This window comes from Ornithorhynchus anatinus, chromosome X5 (assembly GCF_004115215.2).
Source record: "Ornithorhynchus anatinus isolate Pmale09 chromosome X5, mOrnAna1.pri.v4, whole genome shotgun sequence".
Lineage (NCBI taxonomy): Eukaryota > Metazoa > Chordata > Mammalia > Monotremata > Ornithorhynchidae > Ornithorhynchus > Ornithorhynchus anatinus.
Window position 1 is genome coordinate 6791140 of NC_041753.1, and position 23431 is coordinate 6814570.

Below are 23431 nucleotides of genomic sequence, written 5' to 3' on the forward strand. Positions count from 1 at the left end.
GGTAGAGGTGATCCCTGCCCACAGAGCAGCTTTCGGTCCCGTCCCTTCCCCCCAACTCAATCAAGTGAATTAATAAGCGGGGTGTATTGAGCGCTTGCAGTGTGCAGAGCACTGGACCGAACGACTGGGAAAGTGCAGTGCGATCGAATTGGAAGACCCGAATCCTGCCCACGAGGAGCTTTCAATCCCACGAGTCCTCCCCCTTCAGCCAAGTGAATTAACGACTGGAATTTAATGAGCACTTACCGTGTGCAGAGCACTGGACTGAGCCCCTGGGAGAGCACAGTACGATAGAGTTGGTAGATGCGATCCCGGCCCACAAGGAGCTTTTGGTCCCCGGAGTCCTCCCGCCCTGCCACCAAGTCAGTCAATAAACGGTATGTATTGAGCGCTTACCATGTGCAGAGCACTGGACTGAACGTTTGGAAGAGCACAATACGTTAGAGCTGGCACATGCGAGACCCGCCCATAAGCAGCTTTCAGCCCTCCCCCCGCTTCAACCAAGTTAATAAGTGGAATTTAATGAGCGCTTACCCTGTGCAGAGCACCGGACTGGGTGCTCATGCCAGTCTAGTACCCAACTCTTGACTGGCCCAAGTAATGTTTCTACCACCTCCCCCAACATGCCCCATAAAGGCCCTGCCCAAGACTGTAGTGTTCAGTACACTGCCTGGCGCATAGTAAGCACTTAAATGCCATATGGGGGGGGGGGCAGTTCTGGGGGACCGGTTCTCTGCTCCCCAAATCCCGGTCGTCTCCAGCTCACAGAGCCACCGGTGTCTCTAAATCTCATCTCTTTCTCCTTTCCAGACTCACTGGCCAGAACCAGGGAGGTCTGGTGAGCAAAGGGGTGGGACCGGGGAGTCCTTGGGAGGTGGGACTGGAGGGGGAGGGGGTCCGCGGGGAGCGGGCCTGGGCGGGGGGGGGGGGGAAGGAAAGAGAGCCGGAAACCATCCCCACTCCCCCGCCCCTGTCAGGATGTGAACCTCCTGGACTTCATCCCCCCGGAAGAGGGGGCTGCCCTGGGAGAGCCGGCCTCCGCCTCGCCGGCCCCCGCCCCGCCGGCCCCCGTCCCTTCGGCCTCCGCCTCGCCGGGCCCCGCCCACCTGGACCCCGACCCTCCGGCCTCCGCCTCGCCGGGCCCCGCCTCGCCGGCCCCCACCGTGGCCGTGACGTCCTCGGTGCCGTCCACCGAAGAATACCCTGGGGAGTATGGCTTCCAGCTCGGCTTCCTGCAGTCTGGCACCGCCAAGTCTGTCACCTGCACGGTGAGCAGCCCCGGGGGGGCCCCGAGGGTGGGGGCCGGGGGCGGGAGTTTGGATCTCCCGAGTCCGCTCTGACCCCTTCCACTCCCTCTCCCATCTCTCCCCGCTCACAGAAGCGGCACGGCCTAGAGGAAAGAGCTCGGGCCCGGGAGTCGGAGGGCCCGGGTTCTCTTCCCGGCTCCGCCACCATCGCTTCACTTCTCTGGGCCGTAGTTCCCTCATCTGTTAAAATGGGGATTAAGACTGGGAACCTCACGCTGGACAAGGGCTATATCGTTAGTTCATTCCGTCGTATTTATTGAGCGCTTACTGTTTGCAGAACACTGTACTGAGCCCTTGGGAGAGTTTCCAGGTTCGTCTCCTGGCTGGCTCGACTTGGGGAATCTATGTTTGATTAGACTGTAAGCCCGTCAGAGGGCAGGGACTGTCTCTATCTGTTACCGATTTGTACATTCCAAGCGTTTAGTACAGTGCTCTGCACATAGTAAGCGCTCAATAAATACTATTGAATAAATACTGTTGAATACACTGCAACAAGAAACAGCCACATTCCATGCCCCACAACAAGCTCAACTTGATCGGCTTAGATCCTCCCCAGCGCTTAGCGTAGTGCCTGGCATGTAGAGAAGCAGCGTGGCCTGGATGGAACCTGGACCCGGGAGTCAGAATAATAATAAATGTGGCATTTGTTACTCACTATGTCTCAGGCACTGTTCTAAGCACTGGGGTGGCCTGGGTTCCAATTCCGGCTCCGTCGCTCATCTGCTGTGTGACCCTGGGCCAGTCACTTCGCTTCTCTGGGCCGCAGTTCCCTCATCTGTAAAATGGGGGAAGCAGCATGGCTCAGTGGAAAGAGCCTGGGCTTCGGAGTCAGAGGTCATGGGTTCGACTCCCAGCTCTGCCACTTGTCAGCTGTGTGACTGTGGGCAAGTCACTTAACTTCTCTGTGCCTCAGTTACCTCATCTGTAAAATGGGGATTAAATGTGAGCCTCACGTGGGATGACCTGATTACCCTGTATCTCCCCCAGCGCTTAGAACAGTGCTCTGCACATAGTAAGCGCTTAACAAATACCAGCATTATTATTATTATTATTATTAAAATGGGGATTGAGAGTGTGAGCCCCACGTGGGCCAGTGTGTCCAATCTGATGATCTTGTTTCTACCCTAGGGCTTAGTACAGTGCCTGGCACGTGGTAAGCGCCTGACAAATATCTTTAAAAAAAATTTTTTTTTTTTAAAAGTCACTTCACTTTGTCACTCTGTGACTCCCTCTGCAAAATGGGGGTTCATTCCCCATTCTCCCCTGTGTCGGACCTGATGATCTTGGATCTCCCCCAGCATTTAGTACGGTGCTCGGCACATAGTAAGCACTTAATAAATACCATTAACAAAAAAAAATACCATTTTAAAAAGAAGTATTTTCACTTCCCTGTGTCTTCCTCTGCAAAATGGGGGATCGTTCCCCGTTCGTTCAGTTGTGTTTATTGAGTGCTTACCGTGTGCAGCGCTCAGACTGTGAGCCCTGTGTGGGACCCGATGATCTTGGATCTCCCCCCAACGCTTAGTACAGTGCCTGGCACTTAGGAAGCGTTTAACAAGCGCCGCACTGGTGATGATTTTGATGGTCGCCCTCCCCTGCGTCGGCTTTTCACCCCGTATTCCTGGCTCTGTCTCCCCCCAGTACTCCCCATTGCTCAACAAGCTGTTCTGCCAGTTGGCCCGGACCTGCCCCGTCCAGCTGTGGGTCGACTCCCCGCCCCCGCCGGGGGCCCGGGTCCGGGCCATGGCCGTCTACAAGAAGACCGACCACAGGGCCGAGGTGGTGAAGAGGTGCCCCCACCACGAGCGCTCTTCCGACGGTGACGGTGAGGGGGTTGCCTGGGGCGGATTGGGGGGACGGGCCCCACGGGTCCCCGGAGGCCCCCCGAGATGACCCGGCCGCCCCCGTCCTCCGGCAGGAGCGGCGCCCGCCCAGCATCTGATCCGCGTGGAGGGGAACCCCCAGGCCACATACTTGAATGACGAGAAGACAACCCGTCAGAGCGTCGTCGTCCCCTACGAGCCACCTCAGGTACCTTCCTCTCCAGCGGCGGGGGGCGGTGGGGAGGGAGGACCCCCAGGTGAGGAGGGGTTTCCTTCTTGGTGTTCCTCTCCAGGTGGGCTGTGAGTACACCACCGTGTTCTACAACTACATGTGTAACAGCTCCTGCATGGGGGGAATGAACCGCCGACCCATCCTCACCATCATCACGTTGGAGACGGCCAGGTGGGAGAGCCAGGCGTCCCCTGCTGTCCTCCCTCCAAGTCCCCACCCTCCGGCATCCTGCTCAACCCTTCCGTTCCAGCTCTGCCACTTGTCAGCTGTGTGACTGTGGGCAAGTCACTTAACTTCTCTGTGCCTCAGTTACCTCATCTGCAAAATGGGGATTAAGACTGTGAGCCTCACGAGGGACAACCTGATTACCCTTTATCTACCCCAGCGCTTAGAACAGTGCTCTGCACATAGTAAGCACTTAACAAATAACATTATTATTATTATTTTTCAGCCTGTGGTCCCCTCTGACCCCTCGCTCTTCTTCGGGGGCCCCCGCCAAGCCTACTAAAACCCTCTAGGGATTCTCCTGTCTGGGAAATGCGCAGCTCCGGTCTCCCTCCCCGCCTCCCTCTCCTATCCTAACAGTCTCCCTCCTCCCCCCCCCCCCGCTGCCTCAGCGGTCAGCTCCTTGGCCGTCAGAGCTTCGAGGTCCGTGTCTGCGCCTGCCCCGGCCGGGACCGCAAGTCGGACGAGGAGAATCATCAGAAGAAGGGGGAGTCCAGCAACCCCCAGCCCCCTTCGAAGGAACCCAAAAGGGGTGAGCGTTTCAGGGAGAGAAGGATGGAGGGAGGGCGGTGGGGAAGACGGGGGAGACCGAGGTGGGGGGCGGTTGGCAGAGGGGATTGGGAGAGGCGGGAAAACTAATTCGTTCTGTGTCTCACCTTTCCCCCCGCCCCCAATCCAGCCTGCCCCTCGCCCCCCAAAAGTCCTGTTGAGACCAAGAAGAGGCTGTTGGATGAAGAAGTGTTCACTCTGAAGGTAACAACCGGACCCTCGGACACGGGGGCACACTCGTTCATTCGTTCACTCGTTCACTCGTATTTATGGAGTGCTTACTGTGTGCAAAACACTGTACTAAGCCCTTGGGAGAGTACAGTGCAATAACAAACAGACATTGCCTGCGCACAGCAAGCTTACAGTCTAGAGATGAGCTTACCCTTCAGCTGCCGTTGGTCTGATGGGATCAAGGATGTCCGTGGGTTCCTATCATCCTCTCTGCCCTCCTGCGTCTCTGGGAGGTCTCTGTTCCCCTATCTGACTAAAACATCCTTCGGTCGATCGATCATTGGTGTTTATCGAGCGCCTACCTGTGTGCAGAGCACTGGACTAAACGCGTGGAAAGGTACAAAACAACAGAGCTGGTAAGACGCCGTCCCTGGCCGCAAGGATCGAGAAGCAGCGTGGCCTAGTGGGTGGAACTCGGGCCTGGGAGCCAGAGGACCTGGACCTGCCGGTTGGTGGCCGTGTGATCCTGAGCAAGTCATTTCACTTCTCTAGGTCTCTCTTCCCTCATCTGCAAAAATGGGGATACATTCCCTTGGTCTCCCTCCTTACTAAGTGCCAAGCACTGCATTAAACGCCAGGGTAGATCCAAGATCATTAGGTTCCACATGAGGCTCACAGTGATGAGGCTCTAATGATCGTGGATCTACCCTGGCGTTTAATGCAGTGCTTGGCACGTAGTAAGCGCTTAGCAAATACCACAGTTAAGGAGCTTACAGCCTACTGGGGGAAACAGCCATGAACATAGATTAGAGATAGGGGAAATAGACTATCTGCTGACTGACTGTGAGAAACAACATGGCCTAGTGGGTAGAGCCCAGGAGTCACTGCCACTTGTCTGCTGCGTGACCTTGGGCGAGTCATTTCACGTCTCTGTGCCTCAGTTCCCTCATCTGTGAAATGGGGGTTAAGACTGAGCCCCATATGAGACAAGGACTGCATAAAACTGTGTCCACCCCAGCGCTTAGAACAGTGCTCTGCACATAGTAAGCGCTTAACAAATACCAACATTATTATTTTTATAAAACCCGATTAGCTTGGATCTACCCCAGTGCTAAGTACAGTGCCCGGCACATAGTAAGTGCTTAACAAATACCATTTAAAAAAAAAAGACTTTTTTCCTCCTCCCCCCACTCCCTCTGGATCCCTGGGCATCAGCTTCTCGGATCCTTCCGAGACCCCAACCACCGTTTTCTTCCCCCTTCTAGATCCGTGGCCGGGAGCGCTACGAAATGTTTCGCACAATGAACGAAGCTTTCGAGTTCAAAGATGCCAAAGGCGGACAGGAACCTGAGGGGACACGCACATGCCGACAGTGAGTTCCCCTTCCGACCGACCTTCCTGGGGGTCACCCCGGCAATCCCCAGCCCCTATGCCCGATGACCCTTTCCCCACCCTGAGCTCTATGCTGGGAGAGCTAAGGAAGCAGCGTGGCCGAGTGGCTAGGGCCCAAGCCTGGGAGTCAGAAGCGCTTGGGTTCTAATCCCGACTCTGCCACTTGCCTGCTGGGTGACCTTGGGCAAGTCACTTCATTTCTCTGAGCCTCCGTTACCTCATCTAGAAAACGGGTGTTGAGAGTGTGAGCCCCAGATGGGACAGGGACTGTGTCCAACCTGACTGACTTCTATCTACGCCGGTACTCAGAACAGTGCTCGGCACGTAGTCCTTTGTTATTATTAAGGACCAGCCTTGGTTTCCCGTGTTCCATCGGAAAGCTCTCCCCAGGGTGAAGTCTACCCTAACTCACTCCCGCTGCAGCCCGGGATCCCTCCCGCTTTATCCAGCCAGTCGGGACCTTCTTCGAGCCAATGGATCCTGACCCTGAGCCAATCGGGTGGGTCCTGCAAATGAACATTTAAGAAGCAGCGTGGGCCGAACAGAAAGAGGCCAGGCCTAGGAGTCGGAGGACCCGGGTTCTAATCCCGGCCCCACCCCTTGTCTGGCTGTGTGACCTCGGGCAAGCCACTTTGCTTTTCTGGGCCTCAGTTCCCTCATCGAATCCCGGCTCTGCCACTTGTCAGCTGTGTGACCGTGGGCAGGTCACTTCACTTCTCGGTGCCTCAGTTACCTCATCTGTAAAATGGGGATTAAGATCGTGAGCCTCATGTGGGACAAGCTGATTACCGTGTATACCCCAGCGCTTAGAACGGTGCTCTGCACAGAGTAAGCGCTTAACAAATACCAACATTATTATTATTAAAACGGGGATTAAGACTGCTTATCTAGTATCTACCCCAGTGCTTAATAGAGTACCTGGCGACCCAGTAAGCGCTTAGTATAGTGTCTGGCCCATAAAGTAAGCACTTGAGAAGTGCCATTAAAAAAAAAGTTCATGGGTCCAGTTGGATCCATAGTGCTTTGGCCTATTGCTCAGCTGGCCCTTGCAGCAGATGATGAGACTGTAAGCCCGTCAGTGGGCGGGGATCGTCTCTTTCTGTTGCCGAACTGTACGTTCCAAGCGTGCAGTACAGTGCTGTGCACATAGTAAGCGCTAAATAAATTCTGTTGAATGAATGAATTTGCATGAGCCACCTGATTGGGGGGTAGAAGTCTCTGCCAGCGTATTTGCATAATTTCATTGATGCGGAGTCGGTCGCTCCCCGTTCATCTGCACAGGCCTTCTTCGATGAGCCAATGGGAGCCGAGGAGACAACCAGCCGGCCGGTCCCCAGAGCGGGGAGTCGTGGTCGGCTGGGAAAATCCAGAGCTTAATCCCTGAAAATTGGAGTCCTTTAAGCCAAGATCCCCGGGAATGGGGGCGGGCGGCGGGAGGTCGGGGGGACGGTGCCCACCGGAACTGCAGCCGGAGGGAGTGAGGGCAGGCCTCGGGGAGGACTTCCCCCGCCCCTCCTCCTTTGGTCACAATCTACTCTTCTCCCCTCCTCTTCCTCCACTACAGGTCCCTGAAATCGAAGAGGGAGGCTCCAGGCCCCAGGAAGGGCAAACGGCTGCTTGTCAAAGAAGAGACTCCCGAGTCCAACTGACATTTCCCCCTGACTGCCATCCCCCACGCCGTCCCCACTCCTGATCCCCCTCCCTCACCTCCCCTCTTCTAAGGCTCTTCGAAAGTGCCTTTTATATTTACCTCAGCTCCCCGCTCCCCTCCCTGCTTCCTCCCTGCTTCCTTTTTATATGAACTTCCACTTTTTAAATAAAAATAGAATTCTTTGCTGCTAGTGGCTCCAGGCACTGCTGAGGCGGGGAGGGAGGGAAGACGGTTGAGGGGGTGGGGGTGAGCTGGCAGATGGCTTGAGATATGGTGGGGGGTGGGAGGGGGGCGCGGCCAGCAATGTGGAGAGTTGCCACTAGGGGGCAGCCACGACCACTTGGGAGGAGGGAGGAGGGGGAGGGAGGAAGGAGATGGAGGAGGGGGGAGGAAGGAGATGGAGGGGGGGGAGATGAGGGGAAGGGGGAGGATGGAGGAGGGCAGAATGGAGGGGGGAGATGGGAGGGGGGAGGGGAGGGGAGGGGAGGATGGAGGAGAGGATGGAGGAGGGGGGGAGATGAGGGGAGGAGGGGGGGAGATGAGGGGAGGATGGAGGAGGGAGAGGGGGGAGGAGAGGGAGAGGATAGAGGAGGGCAGAACGGAGGAGGGGGGAGAGGAGGGAGACGATGGAGGAGAGGGGCGAGAGGAGGGGAGGATGGAGGGGGGAGAAGTAAGAAGCGGGCAGGGAGTCTGGCCCCTCGGAGGGGCCGGGTGGAGCCCTCAAGAGGGAAGCAGGTGCTAAAGGGTCCCGAGGGGACTGGAAACGGGGTCAGCCGGGAGGGAGCGAGGCCCAAAGTGGGCCGGTGGGAGGAGAGCGGGCCGGGGCCCGGACCCCTGGGTTCCGGGCGCGGAACAAAGGCCGGGGACTGGGTCAGGCGTCGCGCTGCATGACAATGAGGCCCGGCCGCCCCGGCTCCATTCACCGCCCGCCCCATTCACCGGGCTCCGACAGCTCCCCGCCGGCGGCCGGCCCCGCCCGGGCCTCGGGCCAGCGGGGACACCCAGCCGTCCCGGCCTCCAGCGCCGGCCAGCCGGGGGCGGGGAGGACCGGGAGCACCGGGAGCACCAGGAGGAGGAGGGGAGGGCGTCGGGCGGCTGCCCCCCATCGCTCTCTCGCCCAAGATTAGGGGATTTGAAAGTCCGATTTAGCAAAGCCGAGCCGGCCGCCGCTCCCATCTGCCGCGGCCCGGGGACGTCCCGGCGGAGGGGGAGGGGAAGGGGAAGGGCCCGGGACGCCTGGGGCCGGGGGAGCCTGGGGGGCGACCCGGGTTAAGGGCGGTCGAAGTCTGGGGGAAACTGAGGCCGGGGGGGGGCAACGGCGGAGGGGGCCGAAGCCCTGAGGGGAGGCCGGTGAGATGGGGGGGCGAAGTCTGGGGGAGGCCCCAGCCCCCGAGGGGAGGTGGGCGAGCAAATCTGGGGGACGGCCCATCCCACCCCCCCGCCTCTAGACTGTGAGCTCGGTGTGGGCAGGGATCGTCTCGCTTTATGGCCGTAAAGTACTCGCCCAAGCGCTGGGTACAGCGCTCTGCGCCCAGTAAGCCCTCCATAAATACGACCGTATAAATGAAGTCCGGTGGAGGGGGGCGAGCCCCCGAGGGAAGGCCGGGGGCGGGGGTGGGGGGCAAAGCCGGGGGGAGGGCCGAGGCTTTGGGGTGGGGGTGTCGGGCGGGATGGGGGGCGGCTGAGGTGAGAGTGTGGAGCCGGGGCGGGGGGCGGGCATTGGCGGCGCCGGGCCCCGGGGCGCCGTGCCAGGCGATCGGATGAATCGAGGCTTTAAACTCTGCCAGGAAAAACCTTTCAAGGGACTGCGGGCCGAGGGAGGGGCGAGGGGGTCGCCCCCACCCCCTTCCTCTGGACCGTAAGCCGGGCCGGCCTGTTCCCCGCTCCGTGCCAGGGCTGGCCGGGGGGATGGGGAGAGAGGGGGCCCGGCCCTGCCCACCCCGGCTCGGCCCCGCGGCCTCACGCGGGGAAGAGCAGATGGCACAGAGGGCCGTCGATGGCAGCTCGGGTCGGATGGACGAGAGGCTCGGGCCTCCTCTCGGGGGGGTCCTTTAAGCCGGGGTGCGGCTCCTCTGGGGGCCGGGGGAGCCCGTTGGCCCTCAGCTGGCTAAGCAACGGCAAGAAGGCGGTAGGGTGTGTGTAATATATATTTATATATATATATCTCTCGTCTTATCGTACGTTTGTCTTTTACAGTAGATCGGACACAGGCATTAAATAACTCTGCAGAGAGAACCCTGGGGAGGTCGGGGGGAGAGGAAGAGGGGCAGAGAGTCGACGAAAGCCAAGAGGAGAAAAGTATACGCAGAGAGACGCGGAAGAAGAACGGAGGAGGGGAGCGGGTCTGTCTGCCGAGGGGGCGGGGGAAGGTGCGGCCTGGAGGGGAGGGGGACGGAGGGACAAGGAGATAAAACCAGGGACGAAAACGGGGGTGGGGAAGAGTTAAAAACAATCCTGCGATTAAAAAATATCCAAAACGGGGCCCAAAGCCCCCTCTGTACCACACTAGGGGGTGGTTAAAGGGTTAAAAAAGACTTTGGGGGAGGCGTGGGGGAGGGTGAGGTGGGAGTGGGCTGGACTCTTAGAAAACTCCTCATCTCCCAGCTCGTCATCGTCAGGGGGACTTCTTAAGCACTTACTGCGTACAGCGCCCTGGACCCAGCGCTTGGGAGAGGATGACAGGACAGAGTCGGTGGGCACGTTCCCCGCCCACGACGAGCTTAAGGTCTAGAGGATGTTGGATGGGGGAAGGATCGAAAGTATTAAATTGAACTGGGGGGGGGGGGGGGAATCGGAGGAAGAATTAGTGAGGTGCTGATAGTCTGCTAACGAAAAGCCGGGAAGGTCCCTTTCGAGAAGAGCTCGGGGCGTCCAAAAAGGCCGCCTAAAAAAAGGTGGTGGCCAAGGGGACCCGCTGTGGCCACCGAGCGGGGCGGTGGCACCCGGGAGTAGGGGCCGAAGGGAGGGTTCCTTCTGGAAGCCAGGAGAAAGACACGACGGGGAAGACTCAAAATGGCCATCCTGACTCTCGACGTGGCCATTTGGAAGAGGCCATTTTTCCAGCCAAGATGGCCCCTAGCCGGACATGGAGGACCTGGCCCAGAGGGTGGCCTTGGTCTTCTAAGATGGCCACCCACTCCAGAGCCACCAGGGCAAGAGGGGAGCGGGCAGTGATGGAAGGCTGGGAAGCCGTTGCCCGCGTTGGGGTGGAAGAGGAGGATTCTGGGACGGGCAGGAGGCCACCATCCCCGGAAAATCAGGGAAGGAGTGAAGAGGAGAACGAGTCGATGGTCCTCGAGGAATGGCGGGGATGGGGAGGGGGGACCCCGAGGAGTCCCCACAGACAGAAGCCAAGAACCAAGATGGCAACAGGAGAAACAAAGAGCCACCACATTCACAGCCTCTGGAAAGTCTCGCAGGGAGACAGAGGGAACGGAAAGGAGGAAAGAGAGTTGGGAAAGCGGGGAAACGTGCGCGCAAAAACAGGAAGCCCAGGTGACCCTCCCCGGCCAGCCAAGATGGCCACCCAAAAACAAAATGGCCACCACCCACCGAGCTCCAGGGAGGGGACGGAGTGAGTCGGATCGGTTATAAAAAATACCTTTGTGGGGAAGAGGACAGGGGAAGGCATTCCAGGAAGGCAGGCAGGTTTGGGAGGGGTCGGGGTGGGGGGGGGAGGGAGACAGAGGGGACAGAGATGGCGGGATTGTTTAACCCTCTCTGCCCCAGGGAGGGCCGGGGGGGGGCGGCGGGGAAGGGGAAGGAGGGTGAGGGTAGGGAGGGGGAAGGCTCAGGTCTTATTGATCTGGAGCTTGAAGGCGACGCGGCCGGCGAACTTGTCCCTCTCGTCGTCGGTGGCGATGTTGGCAGCATTGATGCGACACTCCACGTTCACCTCCACGTTGGGCGTCACGTTGAGAAACTTGACGGCCACCAGGGGCTGGGTGTAGTTCACCTGAGGCGGGGGGGCGGAGGTGAGGGTGCTGGCCGTCCAGCCTCCCCCTCCCCAGCAGTCCCACGACCACCCCTCCACCCCCGCCCCCCCAAGCCCTTGACACTCACGTGGAAACGCTTGCCGTAGTAGGGGAAGTACATGAGATCGATGTGGCCGTTGGCTGGGAACATGACAAATTTCCCCAGATTGTCGTTGTCCTCATCCCGCTGTAGGGGGAGATGGGGGTTGGGGGGGGAGAGGGGGCATTAGAGAGATGGGGAGCCCCGGGGGGTCCGGCTACCTGCTCGACGGGTGCACTCGGAGCACTCGCTGGGCTTCCCGACTCCGTCCCTCTTCCTGCTAGTGGGGGACTCTTACCCCTTCCTCTCGGACCGGTGTCTGCCGTGAGCGGAGCCAAAGAGAGAACGCAGAGATGAAGAGTGGGTGGGTGGACGGGAGTGATAATCAGAACCGGAACGTTTGTTAAGCGCTTACTACGTGCCAAGCACCGGGCTAGAGACGAGATAGGTTGGACACAGACCGTGAGCCCCTCGTGGGACAGGAACTAAGAGGGAGAGAGAACGGATACTGACTCTCCATTTTACAGATGAGGGAACAGAGGCCCAGAAGTGAAATGATTTGCCCAAGGTCACACAGCAGGCCGTACTAAGCGCTGGGGGAGATATAAGGTAATCAGGCGGGACCCAGTCCCTGTCCCACATGGGGCTCATAGTAGGAGGGAGGAGGACTAAATCCCCATTTTATAGAGGGAGAAACTGAGGCACAGAGAAGTGACTTGCCCAAGCCCACACAGCAGACAAGTGGTGGAAGCAGAACTAGAACCCAGGTCCTCTGACTTCCCAGCCCATTGAAAATGATTTATATTAACGTCTGTCTCCTTCGCTAGACTGGAAGCTTGCCGTGGGCAGGGAACGTATATCTACCAGCGCTTAGAGCAGTGCTTTGCACATAGTAAGCGCTTAACAAATGCCATCGTGATTATTATTATTACCAACTCTGTAGTTTTGTCCTTTCCCACCGCCTGGTCCAGTGCTCCGCACACAGGAAGTGCTCAGTAAATATCATTGATTGATTGATTCTACTAGGACACACTGCTTCCCAGGAGGTCGAAAAGGAAAAGGGATTCTGGAGGAAAATGGGGTGCGGGGCTGAGGGTTTGGGATTTTTTTTACGGTATTTGTTAAGCACTTACTGTGCGCCGGGCACTGTACTAAGCACTAGGGTGGGTACAAGCTAATCAGGTTAGATGAAGCCCTTGTCCCACATGGGGCTCGGTGTTCATCCCCATTTTACACATGAGGGAACCGAGGACCAGAGGAAGTGAAGTGACTCGCCCAAGGTCACACAGCAGACAGGTGGCAAAGCCGGGATTAGAACCCAGGTCCTTCCCGACTAGGCCGTGCTGCTTCTAGGTGCGGAAGGGATTTGGGATGGACGCTTCAAAAACTCGGCTGGCCTAAGTGGAGGAACGAGGTTGGGGGGAAAGAGAGGGGTGAGGCTAGCAGGGAAGGTTTGGGGGTGCCTAGAGAAAAGCGGGGTGTCTGCAGGGATCCGAACCGTGGAATCCTCTTACCCCCTTGTCCCGGCTGTTCCGGGGTCTCTGGACCCAGTGGGAGAGAAGGAGAGAGAGTGAGTGACCAGGAGAGGCAGAGGGGAGGGATCGTAGGCCGTCCGCTCGGAACTCATCTACCAATTCTGTCGTATTGCGCTCTCCCAAGTGTTTAGTCCGGTGCTGGGCACAGGGGAAGAGCTCGATAAATACCACCGACAGAAAGCTTGGGAGCAGGCAGGGGTGGATGGAATCTCACCTTCCCAGCACAGGTGACGTTCATGCTCTGATTGGCTCCGGCGTAGAAGTTGATGACCTAATAATAATAAATTGCGGTATTGGTGAAGCGCTCACAGTGTGCCAAGCACTGTACTAAAGGCTGAGGGAAGACAAGATAATCAGGTCGGACCCAATCCCCATCCCACACGGGACTCCCAGTCTAAGAGGGAAGGGGGAACAGCTATTTCGGCAAGGGGAAGAACCAGGATAATAATAATAGTGGTATTTGTTAAGCGCTTACTATGTGCCACGCGCTGTTCTAGGCACTGGGGTAGATACAAGATCGTCAGGTCCCACAAGGGGCTCGCAGTCTTAGTAAGAGGGAGAACAAGTATTGAATCCCCATTTTGCAGATGAAGGAACTGAGGGCCAGAGAAGTGAAGCCCAACGTCACCCAAAAGGCAAGGGGTGGAGCCAGGATAATAATAATCATTAGGATTCAAGCGCTTACTATGTGCCAAGCACTGTTCTAAGAGCTAGGGAAGATGCAGGCTCATCAGGTCCCAAGTGGGGCTCCCAATCTAAATCAGAGGGGAACAGGGATTGGATCCCGACTCTCCAGATGAGGGAACTGAGGCCCAGAGAAGTGAAGCGACTAGCCCAAGGTCACCCAGCGGGCAAGGGGCCCCTCTCCGGCCCCTCCACCCCCGCCTCCTCCTGCCAGGCCGGGTCCCTCTTCACTAGGCTGCGCCGTCCTCCGGGAGCAAGAGAGGGGCCGGTCTCCCTGCCGGGCAGCCCCCGCCTCCCCCGGCCCGGCCGTACCCGGTTCATCTTGATGAAGACGCAGGGCTGCCCGGTGCTGTAGCCGTAGTGGGTGGAGTCCCCGAGGCCGGAGCAGTCTCCCAGCTGGGTCCGGTTGAACTGGCAGGCCCGCTTCGGGTAGTTGAGGACCCCGTGGTCGGGCTGCTCGTGGTATCGGCCCGGCTGGCACAAGGCGTTCTTCTGAGCCTGCAGGGAATCGTTGTAGGCTGCGGGGGCGGAGGGGGAGGAAGCTGCTGTGGGGACCCAGGCGTCCTGCCTCCCGGGCCCCCTCTCCCTGAAGATCCCGGCCCCCAGGCCCGCATCGATGATTAATAATAATAATAATAATAATAATGTTGGTATTTGTTAAGCGCTTACTATGTGCCGAGCACTGTTCTAAACACTGGGGTAGACATAGGGGAATCAGGTTGTCCCACGTGGGGCTCACAGTCTTCATCCCCATTTTACAGATGAGGGAACTGAGGCACAGAGAAGTTAAGTGACTTGCCCACAGTCACACAGCCGACAAGTGGCAGAGCTGGGATTCGAACTCATGAGCCCTGACTCCAAAGCCCGTGCTCTTTCCACTGAGCCACGCTGCTTCCAATTACTCGCTACGCCCCAGTCTCGTCTGCCTCGCCCTCCTCCTCTGGCCTGGAACCCCTCCCCATGCGCCGGACCCCACTCTCCACACCTTCAGAGCCTTATTAAGGACACGTCTCCTCCAAGAAGCCTTCCTCGATTAAGCCCTCTTTTCCCCTGTTCTCTCTCCCTCCTGCGTCGTCCACGCACCTGGATCTGTGACTTCTGGATATTCGACATTCGCCCCACCCTCAACCCAACGGCGCTTATGTCCGGATCTTAAAAATAAATGATCTATTCCTATTTGTGTCCGCCTCCCCCTTTAGACTGGAAGCTCGTAGCGGACAGGGGACGTGTCTACCGACTCTGTTGTCTTCTCCCAAGCGCTCAGTCCAGCGCTCTGCACACAGTAAGTGCTCAGTGAACACCACGGATTGATTGACTGATAGAAGGCTGTAACCTCATCGTGGGCAGGTAGTGACTCTTGTCCTCTTCCAAGCGCTTAATCCATTGCTCTTCACACAGTAAGTGCTCAATAAATGCCCCCGGCCCCGCCCCCCCGGGGTCACCCCCCCCACCCCTCCGCCCCCCAGGCCTACTCACGCTCCAAGAACTTGTGGAGCGTCTGCACGTGACGATCCCAGCTCTCCGTGTCACTGACGTTCACCACCACATCCAGGTTGTCCGTCTTGGGCCGGATCATGAGTCCTGCGGGGAGGCCGGGGAGGCCCGTCAGGTAGCGGGGCCTCGACGTCTCCCTCCCGGGGTCCCCCCCCGGCCCCCCGTGTTCCCCTCGGGGCCCGGCCGGGGGCTCAGCCGGAGGGATATTTGGTCCCCGAGCTCTCGGGAGAGGAGCGACTGCCATCACCGTGTCTGTCTCCTCCTCTAGCATGGAAGCTCGTCGAGGGCAGGGAACGTGTCCCACTGACTCTGTTCTGTTGGACTTTCCTGAGCACTTAGTACAGTGCGCTGCACATGGGAAGCGTTCGATAAGTACCACTGACTGAGAGCAGGGAACAGGCCTCCCGACTCCTTTATATTGGATTCTCCCAAGCGCTTAGTCTAGTGCTCTGCACATGGGAGGCGCTCAATAAATAATAACGATGTTGGTATTTCTTAAGTGCTTACTAGGAGTCAAGCACCGTTCTAAGCACTGCGGTAGATTCAAGCCCATCTGGTTGGACACAGTTCCCGTCCCATGGTGGGGGGTGCTCATTGCTTTCATCTCCATTTTACGGATGAGGGAATTGATGCCCAGAGAAGTGAAGGTACTCGCCCAAGGTCACATAGCAGATGAGTGGTGGAATCAGGATTAGAACTCAGGTCCTGATTCCCAGGCCCGGGCTCTGTCCGTTAGTACCTGCTGCTTCTCCATCAATCAAATACCACCGGTTGACTGATCGAGAGGGTCAACGGGAAGCCGGACTGGCTCTGGGGATCTCTTGGAAGAGAGGCACCCCATCAGTTTATCAACGAATCAAGAAACGACATGGCCCAGTGGAACATTTCCAGGCCTGGGAGTCAGGGGACCTGGATTCTAATCCTACTCCACTTGTTTGCTGTGTGACCTTGGGCAAATCATTTCACCGCTCTGGGTCTCGGTTACCTGATCTGTAAAATGGGGATGAAGACTGTGAGCCCCACGTGGGACCTGGACTGTCTAACCTGATGAGCTTGGATCTAGCCCAGCGCCTAGTAAGTGCCTGGTGCATAATAAGCGCTTAACAAATACCACTGGAAAAAAACCCTGGGAGCCCATTTCACGAGGGACAGGGACTGTCTTATTCCCAACTGTGTATTCTTTCCCAGTGCTTAATAAATACTATTACTACTTGATAAATACTTAATGTTTCGGTGCCTCAGTTTCCTCCTCTGTACAATGGGGGATTCAGTATCCGTTCTCCTTCCTTTTTGGACTGTGAGCCCCACGTAGGGCAGGGACTATCTCTGAAAGGATGATCTTGTAACCACCACAGTAGTAGTCGTAGTAAGCCTAGCTTAGTACAGTGCTAGGCTTAGAGTAAGCACTTAATACCACAATTTTGTTTAGTATTAATTGAGAACTTACTCTTATGCTAAGTGCTCTATTACTAATAATAATAATAACTGTGTATTTGTTAAGCACTTACTCTGTGCAGACACTCTACAACTAATGACAAGAATTGTGGTTTTTCTCAAGAGCTTTCTCTGGGCAGGGAACTGTAACAATCTTAGGCAGGGATTGACTCTATCTGTTGCCGAATTGTATGTTCCAAGCGCTTAGTACAGTGCTCTGCACATAGTAAGCGCTCAATAAATACTGTTGAATGAATATGTCTAAGATGCTTAAGTCTGGGCAGAGCACTGTGCTAATCACAAGAATAACTGGATACCTGTATAGCCCTTACTCTGTGAGGAGGACTCTACTACTATTCATAATGATAACTGTGGTATTTATTAAACACTTAATATATGTCAAGCCTGTTCCACTGCTGCTAATCTTAAGAACTGTGGAATTATTTATAAGCCCTTACTCTTCGGAGAGCACTGACTACTAATGATAAGAATTGTGCTCTTTTTAAAATGCTTACTCTGCAGAGCGCTAAGGACTGTTAAGTGCTTGCTCTTGGAGGACTCTGTATTAAAAATGAGAATAGCTGGATATTTGTTTAGCGCTTACTGTAGGCAGAGCACTGAACGAATAATAATAGTAATAATAATAATAACGATGGCATTTGTTAAGCGCTTACTATGTGCAAAGCACTGTTCTAAGCGCTGGGGGGGATACAAGGTGATCAGGTTGTCCCACGTGGGGCTCACAGTCTTCACCCCCATTTTACAGCTGAGGGAACTGAGGCACAGAGAAGTCAAGTGACTTGCCCCAAGTCACACAGCTGACAAACGGCAGAGTAGGGATTAGAACCCATGACCTCTGACTCCCAAGCCAGGGCTCTTTCCACTTTCCGCTACTACTAATGATAGTAAGGAGAAGTGTTACCTAATGGTTAGAGGTTGGCCTGGGAGTCAGAAGGACCTGGGTTCTAATACTGGCTCTATAGTACTTGTTAAACGTTTGCACTACCTTGTGGGCGGGGAATGGGTTTATTGTTCTCTTGTCCCCTCCCAAGCGCTTAGTACAGTGCTTTGTACCCAGTAAGCACCCGATAGATACAATTGAGCGAAAGAATGAATGAATGAATAATCAGAATAACTGGATTGTTGAGCTTCCTCTGTGCAGAACTACTACTGCTCATGGTCACGACGTGGTCTCCGTTAAGCGCTTACTCTTTGCCAAGCATGGGGCTAAGACCTGGGGTGGATAGAGAGCCCTTGGGAGGACCCCACGTTGGGTGGGCCTGGGCGGGTCTCCTCACCGGGAGTGGCGAGCCGGTCCTGGTACTTGGGCGTGTGGTCGGACACCGTCTGCAGCATCACCCACATGGTGAGCGTGAACATGGCCGTGAGGAAGCCGTAGAAGACCAGGTAGAAGAGCAGGATGAAGGCTGCAGACACAGGATCAAAACCTCATGCCCGGCAGCCCAACACCTGCACCGAGGCACGTGGGCATCACACACACACACACACACAACGCCCCATCCCCATCTCCCCCAACACACACATTCACCCCACCTCCATCCCCTTCCACACGCTCACAAGCACACACCCATCCGCATCCTTCCCAACACGAACACCCTCCCCAACACGAACACCCTCCCCATGCCCATATACACAGAACCCCCTCAACCCCCAACACACCCGCCGCATCCCCATCCCCCCACCATGCAAACTTTTTTATTTAATGTATACCTCCCCCTCTAGATCGTGAGCTCGTTGTGGGCAGGCAACTTATCTGTTGTTGTACCGTCCGCTCCCAAGCGCTAGGTTCAGCGCTTTGCACACAGTAAGTTCTCAACCAGTACGATCGAATGAACACGCACACACGTAAGACACACACACACCCCATCCCCATCTCCCACCAACACACCCTTCCCCCGCCCAATCCCCATCTCCTTCTGAGCCTTCCCTCTTCTCGGGGACCCGGCGCCCTGCTCTCCAGCCCCCAGCTCCCCTCGAACCCATCTCTTCTGGGAAGGTGAAATGGCCCAGCCTCTTCCCCCTGCAGCCGCAGCGGGCTCAGTTCCGCACGATACATACTGGCTCCCACCCAGACGCATAAAAACACAGCCATTCGGCGCCCCGCACACCACGCAGAAAGCATCTGCTTGAAGGCAATAACCACCACACAAACGCAAAACATCTCCCTGCCCCACAACACAACCATAGGCACACACAGCTCGAGGCAAGGAAATCTGAACACACACTCCCACTCCAGACACACAACCTACTTAAAGGAGTCCTTTAAAGACTCCTGTCCGACAGTCACCTGAACAACTGCACGAGAACCCATCGCAACTAATTATAGAATTATAGCGTGGTCTAGTGGAAAGAGCTTGGACCTAGGAGTGAAAGGCCCTGGGTTCTAATCCCAGCTCCTCCACTTGTCTTGCCACATGACCTAGGACAAGTCGAGTCACTTCTCTGGGCCTCAGTTCCCTCACTTGTAAAACGCGGGTTAAGACCGTGAGCCCCACGTGGCACAGGGACTGCGCTCAAACTGATTAGCTTAGATGTACCCCAGAGCTTAGTACGGTTCCTGACAAATAGCGCTTAACCAATAGCATTTAAAAAAAAACCCAACTAACACAACCCGTTTCCACAATCGCTTGGACATAAAGCAACGTTAAACAACCACCTCGCCGATCCACCTGCTGCAGCCTACTCCCCCAATTATCACAATAATCATAATAATGATTGCGGTATTTGTTAAGCACTTACTACGTGCCACTGTACTAAGCATTGGCGTGGATACGTAGCAGTCGGGTTGGACACCGTCCCTGACCCGCATGGGGCTCCGGGTCTTAAATCCCCATTTTTCCAGATGAGGGACCTGAGGCCCAGAGAAGCGAAGCGACTCACCCAAGGTCACACAGCAGGCAAGCGGCAGAGCGGGGATTAGAACCCAGGTCCTTCAGATTCCCAAACCCTGGGCTCTAGCCACTGCTACTCGACGGTTCCACACCCACCCCATCTCCTCAACCGCGTGAACCCCCGCCCCCCGCCCCCCACCGCATTCTACTCCCAAGACCTGGGCACCTGTCACAGCCAACGCACGCTCAACCCACTTCTCCGAGGTCCCGCCGAGTGGATCCACAACACCACAACCTCAAGCGGCAGGACACGTGACTTGTCACCACAATTGCACATTGTTCGGGACTTGCTACAGCCACCCAACCTCAGGCACACCCAGCACAGTGACAACACTTGCAGTTCTCACATGCTCAGTCCCAAGCCCTGAACCTGTAACTCTGAAGACACGGGACCCTGGAGAGGAAAAATGCCCACGTCTCTAATGACTGCGGTATTTGTTAAGTGCTTATTTTGCTCCTGGCACTGTACTAAGCCCTGGGGAGGACACGAGGAAATCGGGTTGAACACATTCCCTGTTCTACCTGGGGCTCCCAGGCTCCATCCCCATTTTCCAGATGAGGGAACCGAGGCCCAGAGAATAATAATAATAATGTTGGTATTTGTTAAGCGCTTACTACGTGCCCAGCACTGTTCTAAGCGCTGGGGTAGACACAGGGGAATCAGGTTGTCCCACGTGGGGCTCACAGTCTTAATCCCCATTTTACAGATGAGGGAACTGAGGCACAGAGAAGTTAAGTGACTTGCCCACAGTCACACAGCCGACAAGCGGCAGAGCCGGGATTCGAACTCATCACCTCTGACTCCAAAGCCCGTGCTCTTTCCACTGAGCTACGCTGCTTCTCGAAGTGAAGAGAAGCGAAGTGACTTGCCCAAGGTCACCCAGCAGACAAGCGGCGGAGCCGGGATTAGAACCCAAGGACCACCCACCTCGATTTAGGGCCAGAGCTACCGGGGACGATCCCAGAGTCGCGACATCACCGCCTCACCCCAGACCGGCCGAACGACTACAGATGAGGCAACTGAGGCGCGGGGAAGTTAAGCGACGTGTCTGCTGGGTGACCCCGGGCGAGTCGCTTGCCTTCTCCGGGCCTCGGTCACCCCGTCCGGAAAATGGGGATTGAGACCGGGAGTCCCACGCGGAACCGGGACCGGGTCCTTCCCGATGAGCTTGGCTCTACCCCGGCGCTCCGTACAGTGCCTGGCACGTAGTGAACGCTTAATACGTTAAAAAAAAATAATCGCACACCTAATTCCGGGCAACCGTAGGGCCATCCTCACGCTGACCGAACCGCACGAGCGATCCCGGGCTACTTCACGACCGTATCATCGCTAAACCCCGACTGACTGTACGACTGACCCTAGGCTCGCTGTACCATCCCAGCTGGGGATGCCACACAGCTCCAGGGACCTGATTTGCAAGGCCACGGCGGCGCGCGCCAGGGCGCACCACTCTCCACCCGAAAGGCGCAACGTGCCATCCCCATCCCACGACCGACGACGACGACGACGACGAGAGCGTGGGTCGGGGCGCTTCCTCGGCGTCGAGCACCTCGGTCGATACCAGAGATTCAGGCGGGACGCGGTCCCCGTCCCGCACGGGGCCCGCAGCCTAAACCGGAGGGAGGAGGATTTCATCCCCGTTTTACAGATGGGGAAACTGAGGCCCGGAGAAGGCCAGGGGCTTGCCCAAGGCCCAGAGTAAGCGCTCAGCCCCTCCGACGGGCCGCAGACGCCCCCGCCCCCGGCGTCCAGCCCGCCCCCGGCCACCGGGGGGGGAGGGGGGGGCGTCTGCCGCCCCGGCCCCGCCCCCTCATGCATATTGATGAGCCTCCGCGGAGGAGGGCGGGGGAGGGGCCGCCGAGGCTAAAAATAGACGGGGCGGGGGCGGGGGTCTGCACCGTGGGAGGAAGGATGGGGAAGGGGGTGGGGGAGAGGGAAGGGAGCAAAGGAGCAGAGGCGCGCCGCCCCCTCCCACCCCCACCCCCCGGGGACGGACACACACACACACACACACACACACACAGGGGGGTCATCGGCTCCTCGGGCGAGCCCCCCCGCCCCCCGCCCCGCCCCGCCCCGCTCTGCCCCCGGGGGTCCGGCCGGCGGGGGACCCGTCGGGCCAGAGGGAGGGAAGCCGCCGTGACCTACTTTCTTCGCCCCCGCAGCCACCGGGGAGATGCGGGGACCCCCCCACCCCGAGCCCCCACCCCGCCTCCTCCTCCTCCTCCTCCCCTCATACATCTCCTCCGGCTTCACCGTCCCGGACCCCCAAATCTCCCCTCCACCATCCCCTCCCCCCCAGCTCCCCAAATCTCCCCTCCCACCACCCCCTCTCCTAAATCTCCCCTCCCACCATTCCCCCCCCGTCCAGCTCCCCAGATCTCCCCTCCCACCCCCCCCTCCCCCTCCAGCTTTCCTGCTTCGCCTCCCCGGACCCCCAGATCTCCCCTCCACCATCCCCTCCCCCCCCCAGCTCCCCAAATCTCCCCTTCCGCGACCCCCTCCCACCACCCCCTCCCCCAAATCTCCCCTGCCACCACCCCCTCCCCGCCCCCCAGCTCTCCCGCTTCGCCACTCCGGACCCCAGACCCCCAAATCTCCCCTCCCACGACCCCCTTCCCCCCAACCCCCCCTCTCTTCTCTCCCACGACCCCCTCCCCGCCCCCCAGCTCTCCCGCCTCGCCGCCCCGGACCCCCAAATCTCCCCTCCCCCGCCCCCCGCCCGGGCCGGCCGTACCCCAGCTGCCGCCGGTCCTGCCCATGAACTCGTGGGTCCGCGGGTTCCAGATAAAGTCCTTCCACTCGTCCAGCACCTGGCCGCCGCTCCGCTTCTCCTTCTCCATCACCATCGCTGCCGGGGACGGCCGGGGGGGGAGGGGAGGGAGGGGAAGGGGCGGCCGAGACCCGACCTCCAAAAAGGGGGCGCAAAGAGGGGCGTGGGAGGAGGAGGAGGACGGACGGGGAGGGATGCGAAAATCTGGGGGGTCCCCGGCGGGGAGATGGGAGGAGGGGGGGAGGGGAGGGGGCGGGGGGCGACGGGGAGCCTCGACCCTCCGAAGACGCCCCTTCCCCCAGTTGGATCGATGCGGGGGAGACGGGGGAGGAGAGAAGAAGAAAAGAGGGGGGAAAAGGGTCCGAGGGCCACCCCGGGGCAGAACGGGCCGAAATGCGGCCCCGGAACGGTGAAGAAAAGGGGTGGGTGGGGGAAGTGGGGAGGGGGCGTCGCGCCGGGCTCCGCTGTCAGCAGTGCGGGGAGCGAGGCTGCGGCGGCCGCTTTATATAGCCCCCGGGGCCCCGCCCCCCTTCATGAATATGCAGATCGTGCCCGATTGGTCCCCGCCCATCGCCCCGCCCCTCCTCCCGGCCCTTCAGCAACAGGAGCAGGGCAGGGGGTGGAGGGGCTCAGTGGTCAGAGACACAGAGCACCACATCCCTCCATCCCTCCGTCCCTCCCTCCGTCCCTCTCTCCATCCGTCCCTCAATCGTCTTTATCGAGCGCTTACTCTGGGCGGACCCCCTAATCATAATAATAACGATGGTATTTGTTAAGCGCTTACTATGTGCCCAGCACCACTCTAAGCGCTGGGGTATATCCATCCCTCCATCCATCCCTCCCTCCCTCCATCCCTCCATCATTCAATCAATCGTCTTTATCGAGCACTTACTCCGTGCGGACCTCCCAGTCGTAATACTAAAGATGGTATTTGTTAAGCGCTTACTATGTGCAGAGCACTGTTCTAACCGCAGGGGGAAATATAGGGTAATCAGCTTGTCCCACGTGAGGGTCACAGTCTTCATCCCCATTTGGCAGATTAATAATAATAATAATAATAATGTTGGTATTTGTTAAGCGCTTACTGTGCAGAGCACTGTTCTAAGCGCAGGGGGAGATACAGGGTGATCAGGTTGTCCCACGTGAGGCTCACAGTCTTCATCCCCATTTGACAGATGAGGGAAATGAGGCCCAGAGAAGTGAAGTGATTGCCCACGGTCACACAGCTCACAAG

The 23431-nt window shown here is 57.8% G+C and overlaps 2 protein-coding genes across 2 annotated transcripts; one reads left to right on the top strand and one right to left on the bottom strand.

The window, feature by feature from the left end:
- Positions 1-1101: 1101 nt before the first annotated feature.
- TP53 (tumor protein p53) lies at positions 1102-7516 on the top strand. Its single transcript, XM_029056307.2, has 8 exons — positions 1102-1268; positions 2949-3132; positions 3226-3338; positions 3424-3533; positions 3980-4119; positions 4267-4340; positions 5573-5679; positions 7264-7516. The coding sequence occupies exons 2-8, from the start codon at positions 3051-3053 to the stop codon at positions 7346-7348; spliced, it is 711 nt and encodes a 236-aa protein (XP_028912140.1). The 5' UTR covers positions 1102-1268; positions 2949-3050; the 3' UTR covers positions 7349-7516.
- A 1963-nt stretch (positions 7517-9479) lies between these two features.
- On the bottom strand, positions 9480-22660 carry ATP1B2 (ATPase Na+/K+ transporting subunit beta 2). Its single transcript, XM_029056234.1, has 7 exons — positions 22162-22660; positions 17810-17938; positions 15060-15164; positions 13896-14101; positions 13114-13170; positions 11413-11511; positions 9480-11305 (listed from the first exon to the last, which is right to left on the bottom strand). Exons 1-7 carry the CDS (start codon positions 22271-22273, stop codon positions 11141-11143), a joined length of 873 nt encoding a protein of 290 aa, XP_028912067.1. The 5' UTR covers positions 22274-22660; the 3' UTR covers positions 9480-11140.
- Between the last annotated feature and the right edge of the window lie 771 nt (positions 22661-23431).